Source organism: Cydia pomonella, chromosome 27, assembly GCF_033807575.1.
Source record: "Cydia pomonella isolate Wapato2018A chromosome 27, ilCydPomo1, whole genome shotgun sequence".
NCBI classification, from domain to species: domain Eukaryota; kingdom Metazoa; phylum Arthropoda; class Insecta; order Lepidoptera; family Tortricidae; genus Cydia; species Cydia pomonella.
In genome coordinates this window covers 1-20,116 of record NC_084729.1, presented here as the reverse complement: position 1 = coordinate 20,116, position 20,116 = coordinate 1, and the positions used below count along the sequence as shown (strand labels likewise).

The 20,116-nt window shown below is 36.0% G+C and overlaps 2 protein-coding genes across 2 annotated transcripts; both read left to right on the top strand.

Moving 5' to 3' along the window:
- Window positions 1–2,859, top strand: LOC133532706 (uncharacterized). The gene is made up of 2 exons (XM_061871480.1): window positions 1–1,195; window positions 2,041–2,859. The coding sequence occupies exons 1-2, from the start codon at window positions 192–194 to the stop codon at window positions 2,207–2,209; spliced, it is 1,173 nt and encodes a 390-aa protein (XP_061727464.1). The 5' UTR covers window positions 1–191; the 3' UTR covers window positions 2,210–2,859.
- LOC133532812 (uncharacterized) lies at window positions 2,814–19,375 on the top strand (the record flags this gene model as incomplete). The annotated part of the gene is made up of 3 exons (XM_061871662.1): window positions 2,814–3,518; window positions 18,158–18,211; window positions 19,267–19,375. Coding segments are annotated over exons 1-3 (868 nt in total), but the record flags the coding sequence as incomplete, so codon positions are not given.
- Between the last annotated feature and the right edge of the window lie 741 nt (window positions 19,376–20,116).

Below are 20,116 nucleotides of genomic sequence, written 5' to 3'. Positions count from 1 at the left end.
TCCGGAATGGTAGGAGAAGTAGTACTCATGATCATGGCATCGCATTTACTGATTTTGTATTAGAAGCTGCTAAGATATTAAAAAACTACAACGATAATGACCTTGAAGATGTATTTGCTGTTATTGGAGATGAAACAAGGAGATACATTAATAGAAATGGTGAGTTACATGAGTTGTTTGGTAGTAGTAATATGAGAAGACATCTAAGCGAACAATTGGAAGATTTGAGAGAAATGCAGGCTGATATGTTGCGTGAGCATTTGAACACAGCCATTATTACCGTTAAAAATAAAAAGTATAATGGAGAAAAAAATGATTTACTTGACATAGGAGATTTTGTGTACATCGGTGGACATGATAAGTTGAGAGCAGTACTCAGAGATCTAGAAAAATTAGGAAGATCTACAGATGTGCGTTTAGAAAACGTCTTGAGGCATACATTGAGATCTTTAATTTTTGATCATTTTTCCAAACTAAATTATAACATTAAACGCGAACTGATAGAAATGGCCAAAGATTACTGGAGAGTATCAAGTAGCAAACAATGGAACAGACAAACACGCCCAACAACGTTAACGTCACTGGAAATGGATTATACAAGTAAAAGCGATAAACACGTTTATAGAAACAGAGTAAGTTTTAATGCACATAAGCGACAAGAAATTAGTGATGTGCGGCCAATTCAAAGAACTAAAAAAACGTACAATGCTAGCCAGCATGTAAATAAAAGGTATAAATATAGAAACAGAATCCCAAAAGACCGAGAAGCTGTCACAGCGTTTACTAAATTAAACAAATATAAGGATATCACTAGACTAACTCTTTCCGATGAGACCATAAATCCAGCCTTTGAACCTGAATCTGACAACAAAACTACAGTTGAAAATAAAAAGTCCTCAAAAGTCTCGAGAAAACATATAAAGAAAAATAAGTTCACTCCTTCAATTACCCTAACCCAAACGAAAAAACCAAAACTTTCAAAAGATGATAGCGATAAACCTATAGATTCACCGTATTCAGATTTCATGTTACTAACGGGCGGACAGAACGTCCAAGAAGTTGATTTACGAGGCCAGTCATCTGGAGAGACAAATGAAGATTATGAAGAACCTGATAAGACAAATGAAGAACAACAGGCATCGAAAAAGACTGTCGCAGGTTATCATCCCACTGCAAAGTACTTATCTATAGAAAGGTAAGCCAAAATTATAATCCTGTACGTAAACTTCCTATTATAGAACTAGAATTTGTATAAAATAACGAAACCAAACGTAAAAGTAAAATATATTTTAATTGCTCACGGTCCTACTTATAGTATTTATAAAATTCAAATTGTGACAGAGTAGCATTTTTTTAGTTTTTATTTTTTGAATGAAACAAAATCTACACTATTTCCTATACTATATGTTCAAATTTCACATACATCTATTTATTTGTATTTCTATGACATATGGGGATCTTTCACATCTCCAAATTGAATTGATACTTAAAAATCTCTATTATATTGTAGTAGTTATTTATTTCAAGGGCCTGTTTCACAATGTCCAAGTAAAGTCCTGAATAAGCTGCTTGCCACTTATCTGACGAATAAAGTCATCGTTGGCGTTTCACAATCTTCAAATAAGCTTAACTTGTAGATAAAGTGCTAAGTCTTGCAGGAAGTTTTCTCTGTCGTTGTTTCGATACAAATTCAATGAAAAAAAATTATGTTTTATTATGTTTTGATGGCCCACTTCATGATCCTCTTCCTGGGGATACGCATGATGCTTTTAAGTATAAAAGTTTTGCATCAAGCGCTGTGATCGTTCCGGCTTCCCCCACCACCGTTGCACGCTTCCAATATTCTTGTTGATGATTAATGAGGTGGTTCGTGGTAACCTGTCGATATATTTAAGCTATAAAGTTCTTTCGCCTAAGTGACGTTTCAAAATTCAAGATTATCTGTTATATATATATATGATATTTATTTAAATGATATTTGAGCTAATTATAGACGCAAATGATCATAACGCCATTTAATCAGATTCGGTTTCATTACAGGTTCATAACGATTAAGAAAAAAAAGATACCGGAGGCGAAAGAAGAAAAAGATGACAAAAGAGTTGTCAGTGTTACCGTTGCAAATATATCGGGTGAAGGTTTAAGTATAGAAAGTTATGAAAATGACTATGATCTTGAAATCGAAGAAAAGCTTGAAAAAAAACCGTAAACTTGAAAACGACCGTAATCATACAAACAATCGTGAACTTGTAAACGCCCATAAAATTAAAAATAACGGTAAACGTGAAAACAACCATGAACTTAAAACTGACCGTAAACTTGAAAACAAAGTTATCAGAAAATATATCAAAAACGACAAATTAGAAATTGAGCATTCAGAAGCTGAAAACGACCATGAACTTAAAAATTACCGTAAACTTGAAAACAAAGTCATTAGGAATATATCAAAAACGACACATTAGAAATTGAGAATTCAGAAGATGAAAACGACAGTGAACTTAAAAATCATCGTAAACTTGAAAACAAAGACATCAGGAAAAATATTAAAAATGACACAGTAGAAATTAAGAACTCAGAAGCTGAAAACTACCGTGAAGTTGAAAACGACCGTAAACATGAAAATAAAGTCAACAGGAAATATATCAAAAACGATACATTAGAAATTGAGAATTCAGAAGATGAAAACGACAGTGAACTTGAAAATGACAGTAAACTTCAAAACGACCGTAAACTTGAAAACAAAGTTATTAGGAAATATATCAATAACGACACATTAGAAATCGAGAATTCAGAAGCCGAAAACGACCCTGAACATGATAACAACCGTAAAGTTGAAGACAAAGTCATTAGGAAATATATTAAAAAACGACACATTAGAAATTCATCATTCAGAAGCTGAAAACGACAGTGAACTTGAAAACGACAGTAAACTTAAAAATGACCGTAAACTTGAAGACAAAGTCATTAGGATATATATCAAAAATGATACATTAAAAAATGAGAATATAGAGGCTGAAAAAGAAAGTGAACTAGAAAATGACAGTAACCTTAAAAATGAGCGTAAACTTGAAAAGAAAGTCATGAGGAAATATATCAAGAACGACACATTCGAAATTGAGAATTCGGAAACTCCCATTGATGTGAAAAATATGATTAAGAAAATAGAAAAGCAAATGGCAGATGTTAGGGAAAAAGTCCACGAAGGCTTTGAAAATGACCGTGAATTTGATAACAAAGTCATGAGGAAATATAACAAAAACGATACATTACGAATTGATAATTCGGAAGCTACTATTTATTTGAAAAGCAAGATTAACAAAATACAAAAGCAAATAGAAGATGTAAGGGGACATGTTAACAAAGGCTTTGAAAATAACCGTGAATTTGAAAACGACCATAAATTTGAAAACCAAGTCATCAGGAAATATATTAAAAACGACACATTTAACATTGATAATTCAGAAGCTCCTATAGACGTGAAATATATGATTAAAAACATAGAAAAGCAAATAGATGAAGTAAGAGAACAAGTTGAATACGTTAAAAATCTGAGTAATATTGATGATAAGTCAAGTAAGCAAAACTTTACAGCTAACAGTGAAAAAGTTACTTTAAGGTCATCATCTAAAAATAAAACTAAAAATCACTACCTGGATTCAGAATCTCTTGAGAGAGATAACCGAGCATTTTTTTCACGTGCTAGTTCTGAAAGTGAAAGTAGTAGTAGCATTGAAATTCCAAAAAAAATCTGGTTTGGCGTTTAGAGCTGATTATGCTACCAATTACGCGGCTAGGAATGATACTGTAACAAACATAAGTAAGACAACAAAATCAGTAATTGTAGATAAAACTTCGAATACAGCACACATTGACAGAGTAAGCCAAATCAATTTTTTACTAAGCAAAATTAAAGATAATGTTAAAGTTAAAGATAGCGTCGAGGAAGCTGATAAAACTATCTTGAAAGACGCAAGTAAAACTGAATTTAATAACAATAAAATTAAAGATTTTAACATTAATAATAGTGATACCATACCTTTTACTGTTAACATGAAATTGAATGAAATAGATACGACGACAGAAAATACGACTGTAGTTAAAAGAAGTAAAAGAGGATTTTACCGGAGATTTAGGTAAAGACGACGACAACATATAACTAGATGGCGCTGGCATGGGCACTAGAAAGCGCTGCTGCAATTAATTGTTATTTTTAATAAAGTTTAAAAATAAAACATCTACCTATTAGTAGAACATGTAACATGGGCATAAAGTAACCTATTTTAACCCACCATTTTAAGTGAGGATAAAATAGATAGATATATAGATTTATTTATTAGTACTAATATATGTATACACTGACAACATCGGTTAAAAGTTACAATTATGACCAAAATTAAAATATGTACAATAAATTATGTCAATAGGTATATTAAATTTCAATTAACAATTCGGAAACAACAGTGAATGAAGTGTAACTATAGTGTAACCTTATGTGTAACTATAGTGATAAGATATTATAAAACTTCGAATGTCAATTTGTTTAGGAAAACTTGAGTTTAAGCAGATATAACAAAACATGTGTACATTATTTTTTCCTGCTCTCAAACTCTCCTTTCTCCTATACTCAAGCCATTAATTAGCAAGTTGCTTGAGCATCACTTTCTATAGGAGTTAGAAGATTTAGTAACTTTTTAGAGTTAGAGGACAATTTCTCCCAATAGGTTGAGTTTGGGCAGCTAAAAAAAGAATACGTGTCCGTTATTTTAGACTACTCTATAACATATATCAAAATGAATCAAATCGGAGTCGGACAGTTGGGTACCCTTCCTTGTCAGTAGACTATTATGCTTACATTTGTAGTTATTTATAAACTGTGTTAGCCTAGCATTTTGCGGATAAAATCTTGCTAGCATCCCCAAATGCAAAAGAAATTCTTTGCTCCTCGTAGTTTAATACGTACTTTCTTAATAGGGCAAAAGATCTCAAATTTCCTACGGAAGTGGCCAAATAGTATTTCAAAGCTATTATTATCACTCGTGCGAACAATCAGTGTACGCTACGTTATCATGGAATTGTTGTATTTTTCTAGTGAGTCTTTTTGTTAGGGTTCCGTAGCCAAATGGCGAAAAAACGGAATCCTTATAGATTCGTCATGTCCGTCTGTCTGTCCGATTCTGTCACAGCCACTTTTTTACGTGCTGTGTCTGATTATTTACCTTTATGATCGACAATTATAATAGCGTAGGTCAAGGTAAAATTGGGCATTTACGCCCGAGTTATATAATTTCACTTCGATTACAAGGATTACAGAAATGTTAAACATTTAAGGTTATTTTACCTTATTTATTGAAGAGTAAAGTAAGCAGTGCTCGGGCCCGCGCACGGCCGCGTGGGGAGGCGAGCGCGCCGGCCGCCAGCTCCAGCAACGGCAGTTTGCCAGGTTTTGTACTTTAAGCTAAGCTAAGCTGTATGCTATCTTCCTCGCGTTGTTCCGGCATTTTGCCATGGCTCATCGGAGCCTGGGGTCCGCTTGGCAACTAATCCCAAGAATTGGCGTAGGCATTCGTTTTTACGACAGCGACTGCCATCTGACTTTCCAACCCAGAGGGTAAACTAAGCCTTATTGGAATAGTCCGGTTTTTTTACGATGTTCTCCTTTACCGAAAAAGCGACTGGTAAATATAAAATATGGTAAATATCAAATGAAATGAAAAACTCATTGGTAAAAGCCGGGGTTTGAACCCGCGACCTCCGGATTGCAAGTCACTCTTACCGCTAGGTCACCAGCGTTACTTTATGCTAGTCTTAGCATAATGTAACGCCTGGGTAAATAAGGGTCTAAATAGATGATTTAACTTTATGCACTAGAACATAAAAAGCAACTTTAAGCCGTTTACACGCGACTTAAACACCAGCTTTTCGAGCATGCGAAGTGAAAAAGTTTTATTTTCTGGTATTTACGTACCCACGCACACATTCACAACTCGCAAATATACAAATACCTACGTAAATACACAGAAACCACCCATGACTCAGAACTAAATGTCTTTGCTTATCACACAAATAAACCAGCTCATTACCGGCATTCGAATCCAGGACCATCGGCTTCATAGGCAGGGTCGCTACCGAGTATCGACATAGGCGTTATTATAAGCGTTAGGAGTTAGGAGCATTTAAAATTTTGAATGAAACCTGTTTTTGCACCTAACTTTTATAATACATATTTAAAAAAAAAAACAAAACAAATGAAACGGTCGGGCATAGCTATAACTAAAATACATAAAATTCTGTAAAAATATTTTCCATAATGCCAATATCTGGAGAGGAAATGAGGACTACCTTTGTATGGAGAATCGATCGTCCCCTTTCCTCTTAATACATATTGGTCCGCGACGGGCAGCGCGACATACACTAAAACCAGCCTAAAGGTAACAAAATATGTGATCGCGGCTGGCCCAATTTTTCGCGTGCCATAAGGACGAGATTTGCTTGTATTTTTATACGAATAATTATGGCAAGCGACAAAGTGGGTCATTTTACTCCACCTAACAGAAAACCGCAGCCAAATAACACTAGACCCGACTCATAGTCTTGTGTTCCTGCCGGTGAGTAAGGTTGCCAGAGCTCGACGAGGGTGCGGACTGCGGAGTGTTAGGGTCGGCAACGCACATGTAACTCCTCTGGAGTTGCAGGCGTACATAGGCTACGGACACTGCTTACCAACAGGCTAGCCGTATGCTTGATGTTTGCCACCGACGTCGTATAAAAATATACAAAAATTTGCCGGCCGCGGTCACATGTGTTTTAATATAATTATAATACTCGTAACTCTATTATCACACAGTTACAAGTAAGAGAAACCAAGGCCACAAGCCGCATTTAACAAACAAGCAATATATATAACCCATAACCAAACTTAACAATGCATGCCAAGTAAGTTTCCAGTCGGTATTCATATCTTAAATAAAGGTTTTTATTAACATCATTTGTTTTGTTTTTTTATTGCTCCCAGCTTGACGTCATATCTTTTTATAAACGTGGTTATTGTTATTATAATTAAGTAACATGATTTTCTTAAAAATAGACGGCATAGTCGACTTTGTCGGTTAAAAAATAGGTCGAAAAGTGCGTAGTTTATGGTCAGTCCTAAATGAAAAATATTGCAGTCTCCATTTTGGGACTGTAATTTTGCATACAAATTCCATTATTCTCTGCAGCTGACTCTGTGTAGTGGTTACATACCTACACTATAGACACGCATACTTTCTGGCAAACGAGTTGACCAGTATATAGCTAGACCCCCCACAAATTGCTTTTGGGCCTTATTCTAGCTCCATAACCCCATGATCGAGCCTGCTCATAATTTAACGGCTAAAATATAATGCCCTCAACTACACATTTACCTCATTTCATTTAAATTAGAACAAACTTATTCAAGTTATTTGCGTAACAAACTATCCTCTTCTCCTAATAATTTCAAAATACTCATTTAACTTCACTTTATATTTGCTTTGTAATACTTTTATCTGCTTCCTTCTCCCTATAACTGGCATTATATGTATTTTATGTTATATTATTTTATTTCTTTATTTTATGGATAAATGTTTTTATAGCGTTACTTACTTAGATTATAAATATTATAAGAAACCGATGACATCATGATATATTTAATTGTAATAATTGATAAATTTTGACATTGTAGGTATTTTTATTTAATTTTTAAATTGTTTAATTATTTTGTACTAGACTTCTTTTATTGCATCTGGAACCACCTATTGACATTACATAAATTTATGAAAACTCGCTACCTAAAGGTTGTCTGGAAGATATTGTTTTTTAGGGTTCCGTACCCAAAGGGTTCAAACAGGACCTTATTACTGAGACTTCGCTGTCCGTCCGTCCGTTCCGTCCGTCCGTTCTGAGGAGGGGAGTAGCGGCGGAGACGGATCAAGTTAAACAACCGATATGTTCGACGTTACGTTTAATACTAATCTCTTAAAACTAACACACTACATGATATACCACGCCACACCACCGGGGTTGACAAAAAAAAAGAAAAATATTATACATTTTTTTTTCTTTTTTCGCATATATAAACAATGTACTTGGTACAAACATGTCACACAATACAGTTGTTGTTTTTTTTTTAACAAAATATTACTTAAGAATTTTACACATTGTAATAGTTTTACATAATAAAAATATAGGTATGACAGTTAAGACACGTTAATTGTCTGGAACGAACAATTTAGTTCTATTAATATGAACAGTATCCTCTTTTCCGTTGAGAGAAATTACAACATTAGGATTTTCTAATCTAATCACTTTATATGGTCCTTTGTACAGCGTATCGAGTTTGTACCCAGTTTCACTTTTCACTAAGACGAGATCGTCCTTTTTATAACTCACTGTGTTCACTTTTGTATCGTAAGTACACTTCCTAAGCTGTTTACACTTTATCAAGTTTTTCGCGCGCGTCTTTGTGTGCCGTCTGTAATCGATACCTTAACTCTAAACTATAATCACTAGGGTTATACAGTGGTTCAATTGTACTTCTTACTCTACAAGGTAATTCACATGATTTACCAAAAACAAGTTCAAACGGGGTGTACTTTGTTACTGTGTGTACTGAGTTATTATATGCGAAACACCAATATGGAAGCCAATAACTCCACGTTTCTGGATATTTATTACACTGTATCCTTAGATAAGAACCTAGATTTTTGTGACTATTTTCGAGGGAACCTATTGTTTCATGATGATATGCTGTTGATTGTAGTTTATCTATTTTTAACAGTTTACATACCTCACTCATTGTAGACGAGACGAATTCGGTGCCCTGTCCGTAACTATCGCCTTGGGTGGTCCATATCTTAATATAAAATTATTAACTAAACTACGTGCTACACTTACCGTAATCTTTATTTCTAAGTGGGTAAGCTTCTACAAATTTGCTCAGCTCACACTGAATAGTAAGTATATACTTATAATTTTCGTCGTCCTGATCGATCGGTCCCATTAAATCTAAAATACCTTATCAAATGCCGCCGAGGCTGTAGTCGTCACTACCTATCGGCTCCACGGTATGTCGAGAGTGTTTGTATTTTTGACAAGACTCACCTTTCGCACGAAATCCCTGACATCATTTTCTATTGATGGCCAGTAGAAACGTCTCTTAATATTGTTAATCACTTCTACGTACCCCCGCGTGGGCCACTTGTGGGCAGTAAATGGTAGTCACTAATTATGAATTTTTTTTCGTCATCATCGTATATTCTTTTTACTCCTCTTAATACACATACGTGTGGGCCGGACCACTGTTTACAATTATTTATTTCTTGTATTATTCGTTTGATAAAAAAGCTCGTTTTCATCATTTTTAATAATACATATTTGTTTGACGTCAATTTCTTTACAGTACTCACTCAATTTAGTTACAAATTCGACTCGCGTAAAGTGTAATCTAAAATCGAGATTTACATATATTATATTTTTATTTTTATCATAACTGAAACATTCCTTCTTTTTATTATTAATTGTCCTTTCTTTTCTAAGTTGCTTACTTTCTCGCCTTTTACTAACATCATTTCTACTGCATTTCTGGTATTCTTAATATCTCTACAACACGCGGTTGATCAGGCCGCTTGCTTGTGTCGACATTAGGAATATCATTTTGCACGCTTTCCGATTGTAATCTCCTAGCTTGCGCTCTCGTTACCACTGTCATAATTTGATTACTCATCTCTTTTAATTCGTTAGAAGTAATTACTATACGTGATAATGCGTCCGCAAACTACATTATCTTTGCCTTTCACATAACCGACATTAAAATCCATACTCCTTCTAACAGTAGTCGAAATTTTAATAACCTACTTGAGGGTCTTTCATCCCAAAAAGGTAAATAAGTGGTTTATGGTCTGTCATGATTGTGAATTTTCCTTCGAATAAATATGGTCTGAAATATTTTTACCACCATACTACGGCTAGTAACTCTTTTGTATCGTCGGGTAATTTTTTTTCAGCTTTATTTAATGGTCGACTGGCGTACGCCACCGGTCTCATATCGTAATTACATAAAACCATCCTACAGCTGTACTGACGCGTCTGTTTGGAGAATAAAATTTTTATCTTCGCTAAAATCCGGAGTATTTGTAGTATAGGTGGGGGAATAAGTTTATCTTTTAAATGTTTAAAACTTTGATAACATTCTTGGGTGAAATTGAAAGGTACATCCTTTTTTACACAGATTAGTTAATGGCAACGTAATATTAGCAAAGTGTTTTATAAATTTTCTATAGTAGTTACAGAATGCTATGAACCGTCTAACTTCATCGGCATTTGTTGGTATTGGGTAATTTTTTACGATTTTAATTTTTTCAGGGTCCGGTAAAACACCTTTTGCTGAAACCACGTGACCCAAGTAAAGAAGTTCAGTTTTTAAGAATTGACACTTGGTCGGATTTAATTTTAAATTTACTTGTCTTAGCCTTTCAAAAACATCTAAAAGGTTTTTGTTATGAATCTCTAAATTTCGTCCAAAAATTACAAGGTCGTCAAGGTACACGAAACATTTTTCAAAATTTAACCCAGACATAGCTACTGTCATTACTCTAGAAAAGGTACTAGCACTAGTGCGCAGGCCCATCGGTAATCTTTTCATGGAATATTGGCCTGTATTTGTGGTAAAACTTGTGTATTTACGACAATCTGGGGTAAGCTTGACTTGATAATATGATTGGCTGAGGTCTAAGTGTGAAAAGTATATGGCACCAGAAAGTGAATCCAATATTTCCGTGATATTGGGTAGCGGGAATTTATCGTCTTCTAATTTCTCATTTAATTTACGGTAATCAATTACTAATCTCCACTCTTTTTTATCTTTATTCAATCCCTTTTTCGGTACTAATAGAATAGGACTAGACCATTCGCTTCGCGTTTCTTCAATTATGTCATCATCGATCATTCGTTTAATTTGCTTTTGTATTTCCTGTTGTTGACTCTTAGGCACCCTATAAGGTTTTACATACACCGGACTACAATTCTCTTTAACCTTAATCGTATGTTCGCACACAGAAGTACTTGTAAGTTTATCCCCTGGTAGATGAAATATGTCAGCATACTTAGAACAAATAGCTTCAATGTTTCCACGCTCATTATGTTGCAAATGGTCAAGTTTCAATAACGATAACAACTCTTTAGCCCGAACGGAACTTGAGTCGCACTTGCTGAATTGACACATGTTGTATTCGTTTAATGAATACAATGTAGGTTGAAATGTAGGTATTGTTATGTTGTTATGGCTAGCATTTAGAATTTTAATAGGGATTACATTGTTACGTGGTTTTACTATTAATCCTGCTAGAAGCACGTTTTCCTGTAACTCTTGCGGGCATACGACACAATCCTCTAGTATTGTTTTATCTAACCTAATATAATGAATAGATTCGCTGCGAGCGGGAATCGATAAATGATCACGGCTAACTTTTGTCGAACCGTAAATTGGCACAGTTGTCGATATGTTTTGGTTTCTTAATGTTAATTGAAAGATTTCTAAGTCAATGTTAGCTTTATTTATCTTTAAAAAGTCGAACCCGATAATTCCGTCTGATTTTACAGGTAAATTGTCGAAAATATGAAATTTATGTTCGATTGAATAGCCATTCGGAGTAAGTAATGAAATGTACGTATATGCATGGGAATGTAAAGTACCGCCTAGACCGCGTACCGGTATGTCTTGGTTGTATACAATAGTATGTTCGGTAACGCCTCGGATTTAATAGCTGATAGCGAAGCTCCAGTGTCGACTAACCACGAACACTCTTTATGTGTTGTGTTTAAAAATACGTATCCGATATTATCGTCAAAGGTTAATACATGCTCTTTAGGCACGAAAAAACTCACCCGTACTTGGCTGTGTAAGTTCGTTGTTTACATGAGTCGTAGCAAGTACCTGTCCCCTACCACGAGAAACTCGACCGCGATTCGAACGCGATCTTACATAGCTGCCGCGGGACTGGTATCTGTTATACGTAGGCATGTTATAGTTACCTCTATACTGTTGGTAACCTCGAGTCGAGGCATTGAAATTTCCTCTATACTGTTGATGTCCTCGATTTGAGGTATTCGGAAGACCTCTATATGGTCTATATCCTCGGTATCCGTGGCCATGGTACTGGTTTCTGTGGAATGACTTACCTCTGAAATTTAACATCGTATTGGTCTCTGGCTGCGCTGACTCTTCGTCCTGTGCAGCACGTACCGCATCCTTGAAGTTAGTATAGTCTCGAGCCGCTAGCTATAAAAAAGTTCGCCGACGGATTGCGAAATAGACGCCTCAGTACGATTATAGCGGCATCCGTCCGTCTGTCACCAGGCTGTATCTCATGAACCGTGATAGCTAGACAGTTGAAATTTTCACAGATGATGTATTTCTGTTGCCGCTATAACAACAAATACTAAACACAGAATAAAATGAATATTTAAGGGGGGCTCCCATACAACGAACATTTTTTTTGCCGTTTTTATAAATAATGGTACTGAACACTTCGTACGCGAGTCCGACTCGCACTTGCCCGGTTTTTTTAGCCATTAGACCGCCTGTTGTTTGGTTCTTCTTAATGAGCTGTATTATTTGTATTGTTTCTGTATTGAGGTGTTCAATAAAGAGTATTTATATTGTATTGTATAGTAGTATTTTTATTGTTAGTCTTATGTTTTAATACCCTTAAGTTAGTAGTAATCTCCCTTTGGGCATGGACTAAGGTCTCCTGCTAAGTCTAGTTGCCGGGAGACAGAAGCGCCGGCCATCAAGCGCCTCGTTGTGAATACTGTACACAAACTATATATGTAATTTTGCATGAAAAGATATAAAGAAACTGAATTAAAATCGTCATCTAATGAAAGCAGATTAAATAACAATTAAATAGCAATTAATAAATGAAATAAATATTTAGTTTATCCACTGCGTTACTTAGGTCTTACTGAAACTTTATTTAATACAGTACTTTAATACGAAAGCGATTAAATCATTGACATATATCTAAGGACGGGCCTTATAAGAATGGGGCCAGTAAAGCGGTGTCACGCACATGAATTCGAGCCAATCGTGCAGTCTAACGCCATAACGCGATTGGTCGCAACTAGTTGCGTTAGACTGTACGATTTGCTTGAATTCGTGAGTGACACCACTGAACTAGCACCATTCTTAGTGCCCGTAAGGCCCGACCTTAGATAAATGTGTCAATGGATTAAATTTATAGTACCTACCAAAAACAGTCGCAGGAGAAGTAGCCTTCATTATAAGATAATACACGAAGCCTGGTACGAGTATGATCTCGTTGTCACTGAGGGCACATTGAAAGTTGTATACAATTCTAACAGGAAATTTGTCTTGGTTTTAAATTATAGAAACTTTGACATACAGTTTTCAAACTGCCAGCATTTCTAAAATATACAATACACCCAAATGTATTGAAACTGAAAAAAAAATGAAGTGTTATATTTTCTAACAATACATGTTTTTCATTTGTCATCATTCTCTGAAAGTGGGTCGTTGTTGTTCTAAAAAGTGTACAGAAATTGATACGTTTCTTCTCGAGAGCACTGTACTTTCTGAGTACGTTTTATTTCTCTTTTTTATGATAAGCAATACAGTTTTGGTTTTAAATGGATTAATGTACAATTTCAATTCTGAAAATTAACTCCCCATTACAAAAACAATATTTTTTATCGAAATTGTTATTTTTGTACCATTTGGCGTTGAAACTCAAGGTCCATGGGGTCCCAGCGCGCACAAGTTTTTTGGAGAAATCGCGAAACGTCTGGTGACCGAAGAGCTGGCGGCTTCCTCGCACAACGTATCAGTATTGCGATACAACGAGGAAATGCCGCCAGCATCATCGGTACAATGCCTCAAGGGCCTATTTTACATATAAGCTAGTTGTAGTAATCATCTGTATATATATCCATTATGTATATTGTTATTGTAAATAATTGTTAATTGAAAGTATCCTCAAGAAATACTACTGAAGTTTATACTTAGCCGTGTTTCTTTTGAATGCACATGTGTCGTATTCCAAATGACAAGTAGAGTGAAATGCACCATTTCAGTCTCTGCCTATATAAAACTACCTCGACAGAGATGGGTGCCTTCCATCCCTTGGTTAACAATCTAATATTATTTCACTGCGTTACGAGCTTTTAGTATCATAAAGTTGTCAAGCGTCCACCCGTACACGTGGTATAGAAAAACATGTCAAAGAAGACAGACCAAAACATTACGCACGACCAAAAAATTGCACTATTTAAACATGTTATTACATGACTAATCTTCACCAGACGATAACTGAAATAATATTATTATCTATTATCCGCAACTGTGACAACAAGATGCATCTTTTGTTGAACTGCAATATAAAAGGGGATCTTTTACTGTTTGAGTTTGAGAAGCGAGGATGTCGGTGAAAGTGCTGGTTGTTTTGTCTCTGGTAAGTTTTAAGCTTTTAAAAAAAAATTATTAATATTTCTTTTGACCCGACTGGTATTATCAGGGATGATGGCAAGAGTTCCTTGGAGCTTGGGACGGATGTTAGTGTGGGATGCTACCTGCGTAGACACACTGGCACCGTCCCATCTCCAGCGGACCAATGTAAAGGCGGGCGGAGCGGCGGAAAGCGCCGAAATTTTGAAATAATAAATGTAAGAGCCTTGGTAGAGCCATTTTGTACCATTTTGCATTGAAAGTTTAGGTCCATGGGGTCCTAGCGTTGACGTAACGGTGACCGATGAGCTGGCGGCTTCCTTGCACAACGTATCAGCATTGCGATACAACGTGGAAATGCCGTCAGCGGAAATCGGGGCGTTTTAGATGGCATATCAAACATTATATTATTAGGTAGGTATACCACCGGTCCGAGTGAGGGAGTTGAGATCGCAGGGAGTACGAAAGAACTTTTAATACAAAAAATGGACATCGTCTTTTAGAGTTTGAAGTTTGTGGGGGTTAGTACCGCGTTGAAGGGCTTGACTTGTTGTAATTGCCATGGTTGTAATCCTACCAACTCAAACATATTGTTAGAATTGACAAAGTTGGGTCCATATTGGGTTGCATAAAAGTTTGTCATATCTTTGATACGCATAACAACTTGTGTCATAATCATCATTCATCATACAAATTAAAAGTCATATTATATTGTGTCATACATTTTTAGCAATAATATTTGATGACATACATAGCAGTTGTCATATATTTTTTGTGCATACCTAACGAACCTAACCTAAATTTGTATGCGAATTAAATATATGACTATAAAAATTATGACATAACTCATTTATGACAAAAACCCAGTTATGCTCAGGAATAATTCTGACTAAGGATTTTTTATGACTTACAATTGTATGCATAAAGTGTTATGACGATAAAAAAATATGATAAAAGTTGTTATGCGACCAGAGGGAGTCCCGACAAAGTTCGCCGTCTTGAATTTGTTCATAATTAGTCTGACTGTGACTAAAACTGATAACTGAGGATCTGAAAGGCCGCTTAATATGAATCCGTTAATTGTAATAAATGGCTACCATCAAGAACTTTTTCATTTTTAGTTTGATCAAGTTTAGCATTTGAGAGGCCATTTAACATAAATCCATAGTAAAAAAAAAAAATACTGTCGTCATCTTGAAATTATATATTCGCGTCGAATTTTTAATAGTCGTCTATGAGTCCTCTTTATATAATTCTATGGTTTATAAGCCTTTTCAATTGAAAAAATTTTGGTGAATCGTGCTTTTTCAGATCGGCGCGAATTACTAGAAATTCAAAATTCAAAAATTGATTCTGTAAGTAGACCTCAAGGGTTCTTTTACAAGTCAATACAACATTTATAGTAACATCATATAGTGACATGAAAAATACATAACAACATAATCTTGAAATAAATAATTATAAATAATAAATAATAAATATTATAGTACATTATTACACAAATTGACTAAGTCCCACAGTAAGCTCAATAAGGCTTGTGTTGAGGGTACTTAGACAACGATATATATAATATATAAAATTTATAAATACTTAAATACATAGAAAACACCCATGACTCAGGAACAAATATCCATGCTCATCACACGAATAAATGCCCTTACCAGGATTTGAACCCGGGACCATCAGCTTCGTAGGCAGGGTCACTACCCACTAGGCCAAACGGTCGTCAATTACTACAATACAACAGAGATGTATTAATCTCTATAGTTAAAAATACAAGTCTGGGGATGTAAAAGGTCCCCAATGTCAGAGTACTAATACTCATAAGGTTTGGAGGTGTAAAGTCTCTCCAAGTGTCAAAATGAAATTTATACTACATAAATCAATCGCGTCTGGACTGTTAAGCTAGCAGTCTCATAAACGAATGCTATAGTTTACATAACTAATAGTATGTATCCAAACAAGTCAGGTATATGATATAATATTACAGAGACGTATAGTCTCCACGGTTAATACATTAAGTTTTGAGATGTGTAAGGTCCCCACGGTCTAAGAAAGATGATAATACCCATTAATAAGATTTGGAGGTGTAAGGGCTCCCCAAGTGTCAAAGAATAAAAAATAAAAATTGTATGAAATACATGTTTCACTGAGAAATAGAAAAACCATTTTTGAGCTCTTTAAATGGTAGGGCCGAGATTTGAACCCACGATTTAGGGGTACTTAGTAGTTTTTAACTATGGTACTTTTGTATGTGTTTCTAAACAATAAAAAAAGAGGGAAGTATAGTTTTGCGATCCTAACGAAATAACGGTATTTCTTCTATGAAATTTCATTTCGGGAGGAAACGGTTTCCACTAACTAAATCTTAATAGATCACTTTGATTTTGATGTCGATCGCTTAGCATAAAATATTCTAGGTTTTTTTTTGATTATTTTTGTTTTGAAAATTTTGTTAAATAGGAAAACTATAAGCCTAGTTTTTCATTATGTCGATAACATATAAATCAAGGAGAAGAGAAAAAGTTTTCTGTTTTTGTATGGCCCAGTATGTCCTATACTTCCCCTCTTAAGTACAAGGGCGAATATTCCAGTCAACCTTTGAAGAGAAAGCGAGGGACTTTGAAAGGGTGAAAATGCGAGAAACATGTACAACAAGGTACCAAAAAGAAAAGACAAAAAACACATACATACTTTATAGGAATAAACAAATACTACACTAAAAAGGAATGGAGAAATGACACTAAAATGAGAAAGAAGTGAGAAAAAATATGATAAAATTAATGATAACATTGACATATATCTAAGGGCGGGCCTTACGGGCAATAAGAATGGGGCCAGTACAGCTGTGTCACTCACACGAATTCGAGCCGATCGTGCAGTGTAACACCACAACGCGATTGGTTGATGAGTTCGCATCACGCGTGCGATTGGTCGCAACTAGTTGCGTTAGACTGCACGATTGGCTCGAATTCCTGACTGATACGCTGAACTAGCACCATTCTAATGGGACCCACTGATTAACAGTCCGCCGGACGGTAGCGGCCTGTCAGTTGTTCGGAACTGTCAACTTTTTATTGTAACTGACAGGCCGATACCGTCCGGCGGACTGTTAGTCAGACCTGCTAGCATGAGTTGCATTCTCGCGCGCGACTCCGTACATCTAGCGCGACTTCAAGTATGGACTCGCGCGCGCGAGAACCCAACTTATGCTAAACCGCCAGTGGGTCCCTTTAGTGCCGGTAAGGCCCGTCCTTAGATATAAGTCAATGAACGATAACGATTTAAGATGACGTTCGGATGTCTCGTCGTTGCGTTTTACTGTATCCTTTAGAGTAAGTTGACGAAGCCTGTTGCAGATTTTACCGTTGTATTGTATTGTATTGTGACAAAGATAAAGATAGTTTAATATTCAAGTAGGCATATTACAATGCGCTTATGAACGTCAAATAAAGCTACACCGGCTCTAACCCTACACCTCTGACCCGAGAAGATTTAAACCCGACGAACGACGATGAAAGCCGAGGAAGCCTGTAGCTGATTATGAGTTTGTGTTCACCTGACGAAGCCTGCGTTTATTAAGTGTTGCGTCAATGCTGCCGCCATTGTGTCGCCGGTTTTTAAGCTTTTGTACTTTTGGATAAGTTTTTGCATGTTTGAATTGTATTTTTTTTTCAGATGGCTACGGCCTCGGCCAGCCCTGCCCCCATACCCACCGTAGAACATGGAGGGGTAAGTGTCTCAACTCCTACGTCATTATTACCAGACTATGTGTCCCACTGCTGAGCACAGGCGTCTGATGACAGCGATTGGACTACGTTATATTCACAGTTCTATGAGTAAAAGAAAAATAGTACTAAAAAACTTAAATGGTTGTGCGGCTTAAGAGGAATTTCGTCTCGCAAACGCTGTGGCCATGGAATGAGGTCCGCTGCCGGGATATTCTCGAGGGGCTAACCGTACCTATGGGGTTCTTCAAAAAAGGAGTGTACACAGTGTACAGGTATTCGAATAGGGCCGGCATCGCGCATGCAACTAGCTGGCCTCGCCAACACGTGACAATCGCTATCGCTTCGACAACGAAACGCTTTGTGTCTCTCTAGTCAACGAAAATTTTGTAGCCACAATCAATTTACTGCCATCTTTCTACACGTGATTAAAACTTTTAGAACGCCATTTGATTTGATCCTTATTATTCTTTCACCGATATGTGTTAAACTTGTTAAATATCAAAAAGTGGCGCCATCTTACCGGGCACAACCTAAAGGTTGTGGCGCCATCGCTCGAAACGATACTGCCATACCTTTGGCGTTTGATCTATTAGATGGCGCCACTTTTTGATATTTAACAAATTTACCACATTTGTGAAAGAATAAGGATCAAAGTCAAATGGTATTCTAAAAGTTTTAATCATGTGTTGAAAGATGGCAGTAAATTAACTGTGGCTACAAAGTTTTCTTTCAGGGGCCCATTTTTCAAACGGTCTTAGTCTAATATTATTAGAGCGGTAACCCATACAACTTGACAGTTCGTGGACTAATAATATTAGTCTAAAACCGTTTATACCGAAATAGGCCCCAGGATTTAACCGATTTTATCAGTTCGCCGAGGTCTACCCCTTGAAGCTCAGAAAATAAATTAACTTATCAATAATTCTGCTTCTGAGATTATTTAATGGCTCACCAGAGCAAAACAATAACATATTGTTAAATTGGAATCGATCTCCGGTTTACTCTTTTAAATATTTGAGTTTAGTATAAAAACTGTATTTTTTATTTGTGTTATAGGGTGTTCGCGGGGGAGGGGTGGTTACCGGTGGAGGGGGCGGGGTCGTGACCGGCGGCGGGGGAGGTGACATCGGTGGAGTCATCAGAGACATACTTGGTTCTATCAGAGGTAGGTACTAACTCTTTTTCTAATTACTCTGATACAATTTCATCACATGTGGTTTTCCAAAGAGAAGGGTCCTTATGCTTCATATGTATAAGGGTTCTTACGCTTCATGCACCATACCCTCCCTCTCCCTTGAATGAATGAAGATCCTTCTCTGGTGGAAAGCCAGGATATTATTGTATGTAATACATACGTATTGTAATATGGAAAAAATAGAACACTTGGGTCAAAATTCTTTTCGTTGCCTTCTTTTATCAAATAAATAAAAAAATTAAGTGCTATTGGTTGTCTTTCTAGCTGTATATTATAATTTTCTTGAGAAAAATTAAAACCATTAAAATATAAACTAGATATTATACATTTAAAATTCAAGGCGTTTAGTCAGATTCTTCTCCGAACGCAGCTCGCTGAGCCCGAGTGGATGACCGAATTATTATTTTTAGTATTTTTTAGTAAAAAAGTGATTAGTAACAAAGTTCGATCAAAGCAAAAATAACATTACGCATTTTTAAGAGCAATTTTCTTTTGTGCAAACATTGTTACAAAATTTTACCGGTTCGCTTAAGATCGATGTGGTGTATTTGCATGTGTGCGTCCGCGCGCACACAGGCGAGGCGACTTGTAATGTACAAATACCAGTAATAAGCGAGCATCTATCAGATCCGGTTGTTTCACTGAAGTACTTTTGTAGATACCTCAATCTATCTTCATGATTATTTTTGTAACGATCGCAAGTTCTTTAGG

Excerpts from the sequence above, each read along its gene's own strand:
- LOC133532706 (XM_061871480.1), top strand. The coding sequence starts at position 192 with ATGAGAAGACATCTAAGCGAACAATTGGAAGATTTGAGAGAAATGCAG. Across the intron at positions 1,196-2,040 it reads AAGTACTTATCTATAGAAAG|GTTCATAACGATTAAGAAAA; the intron begins GTAAGCCAAAAT and ends GTTTCATTACAG.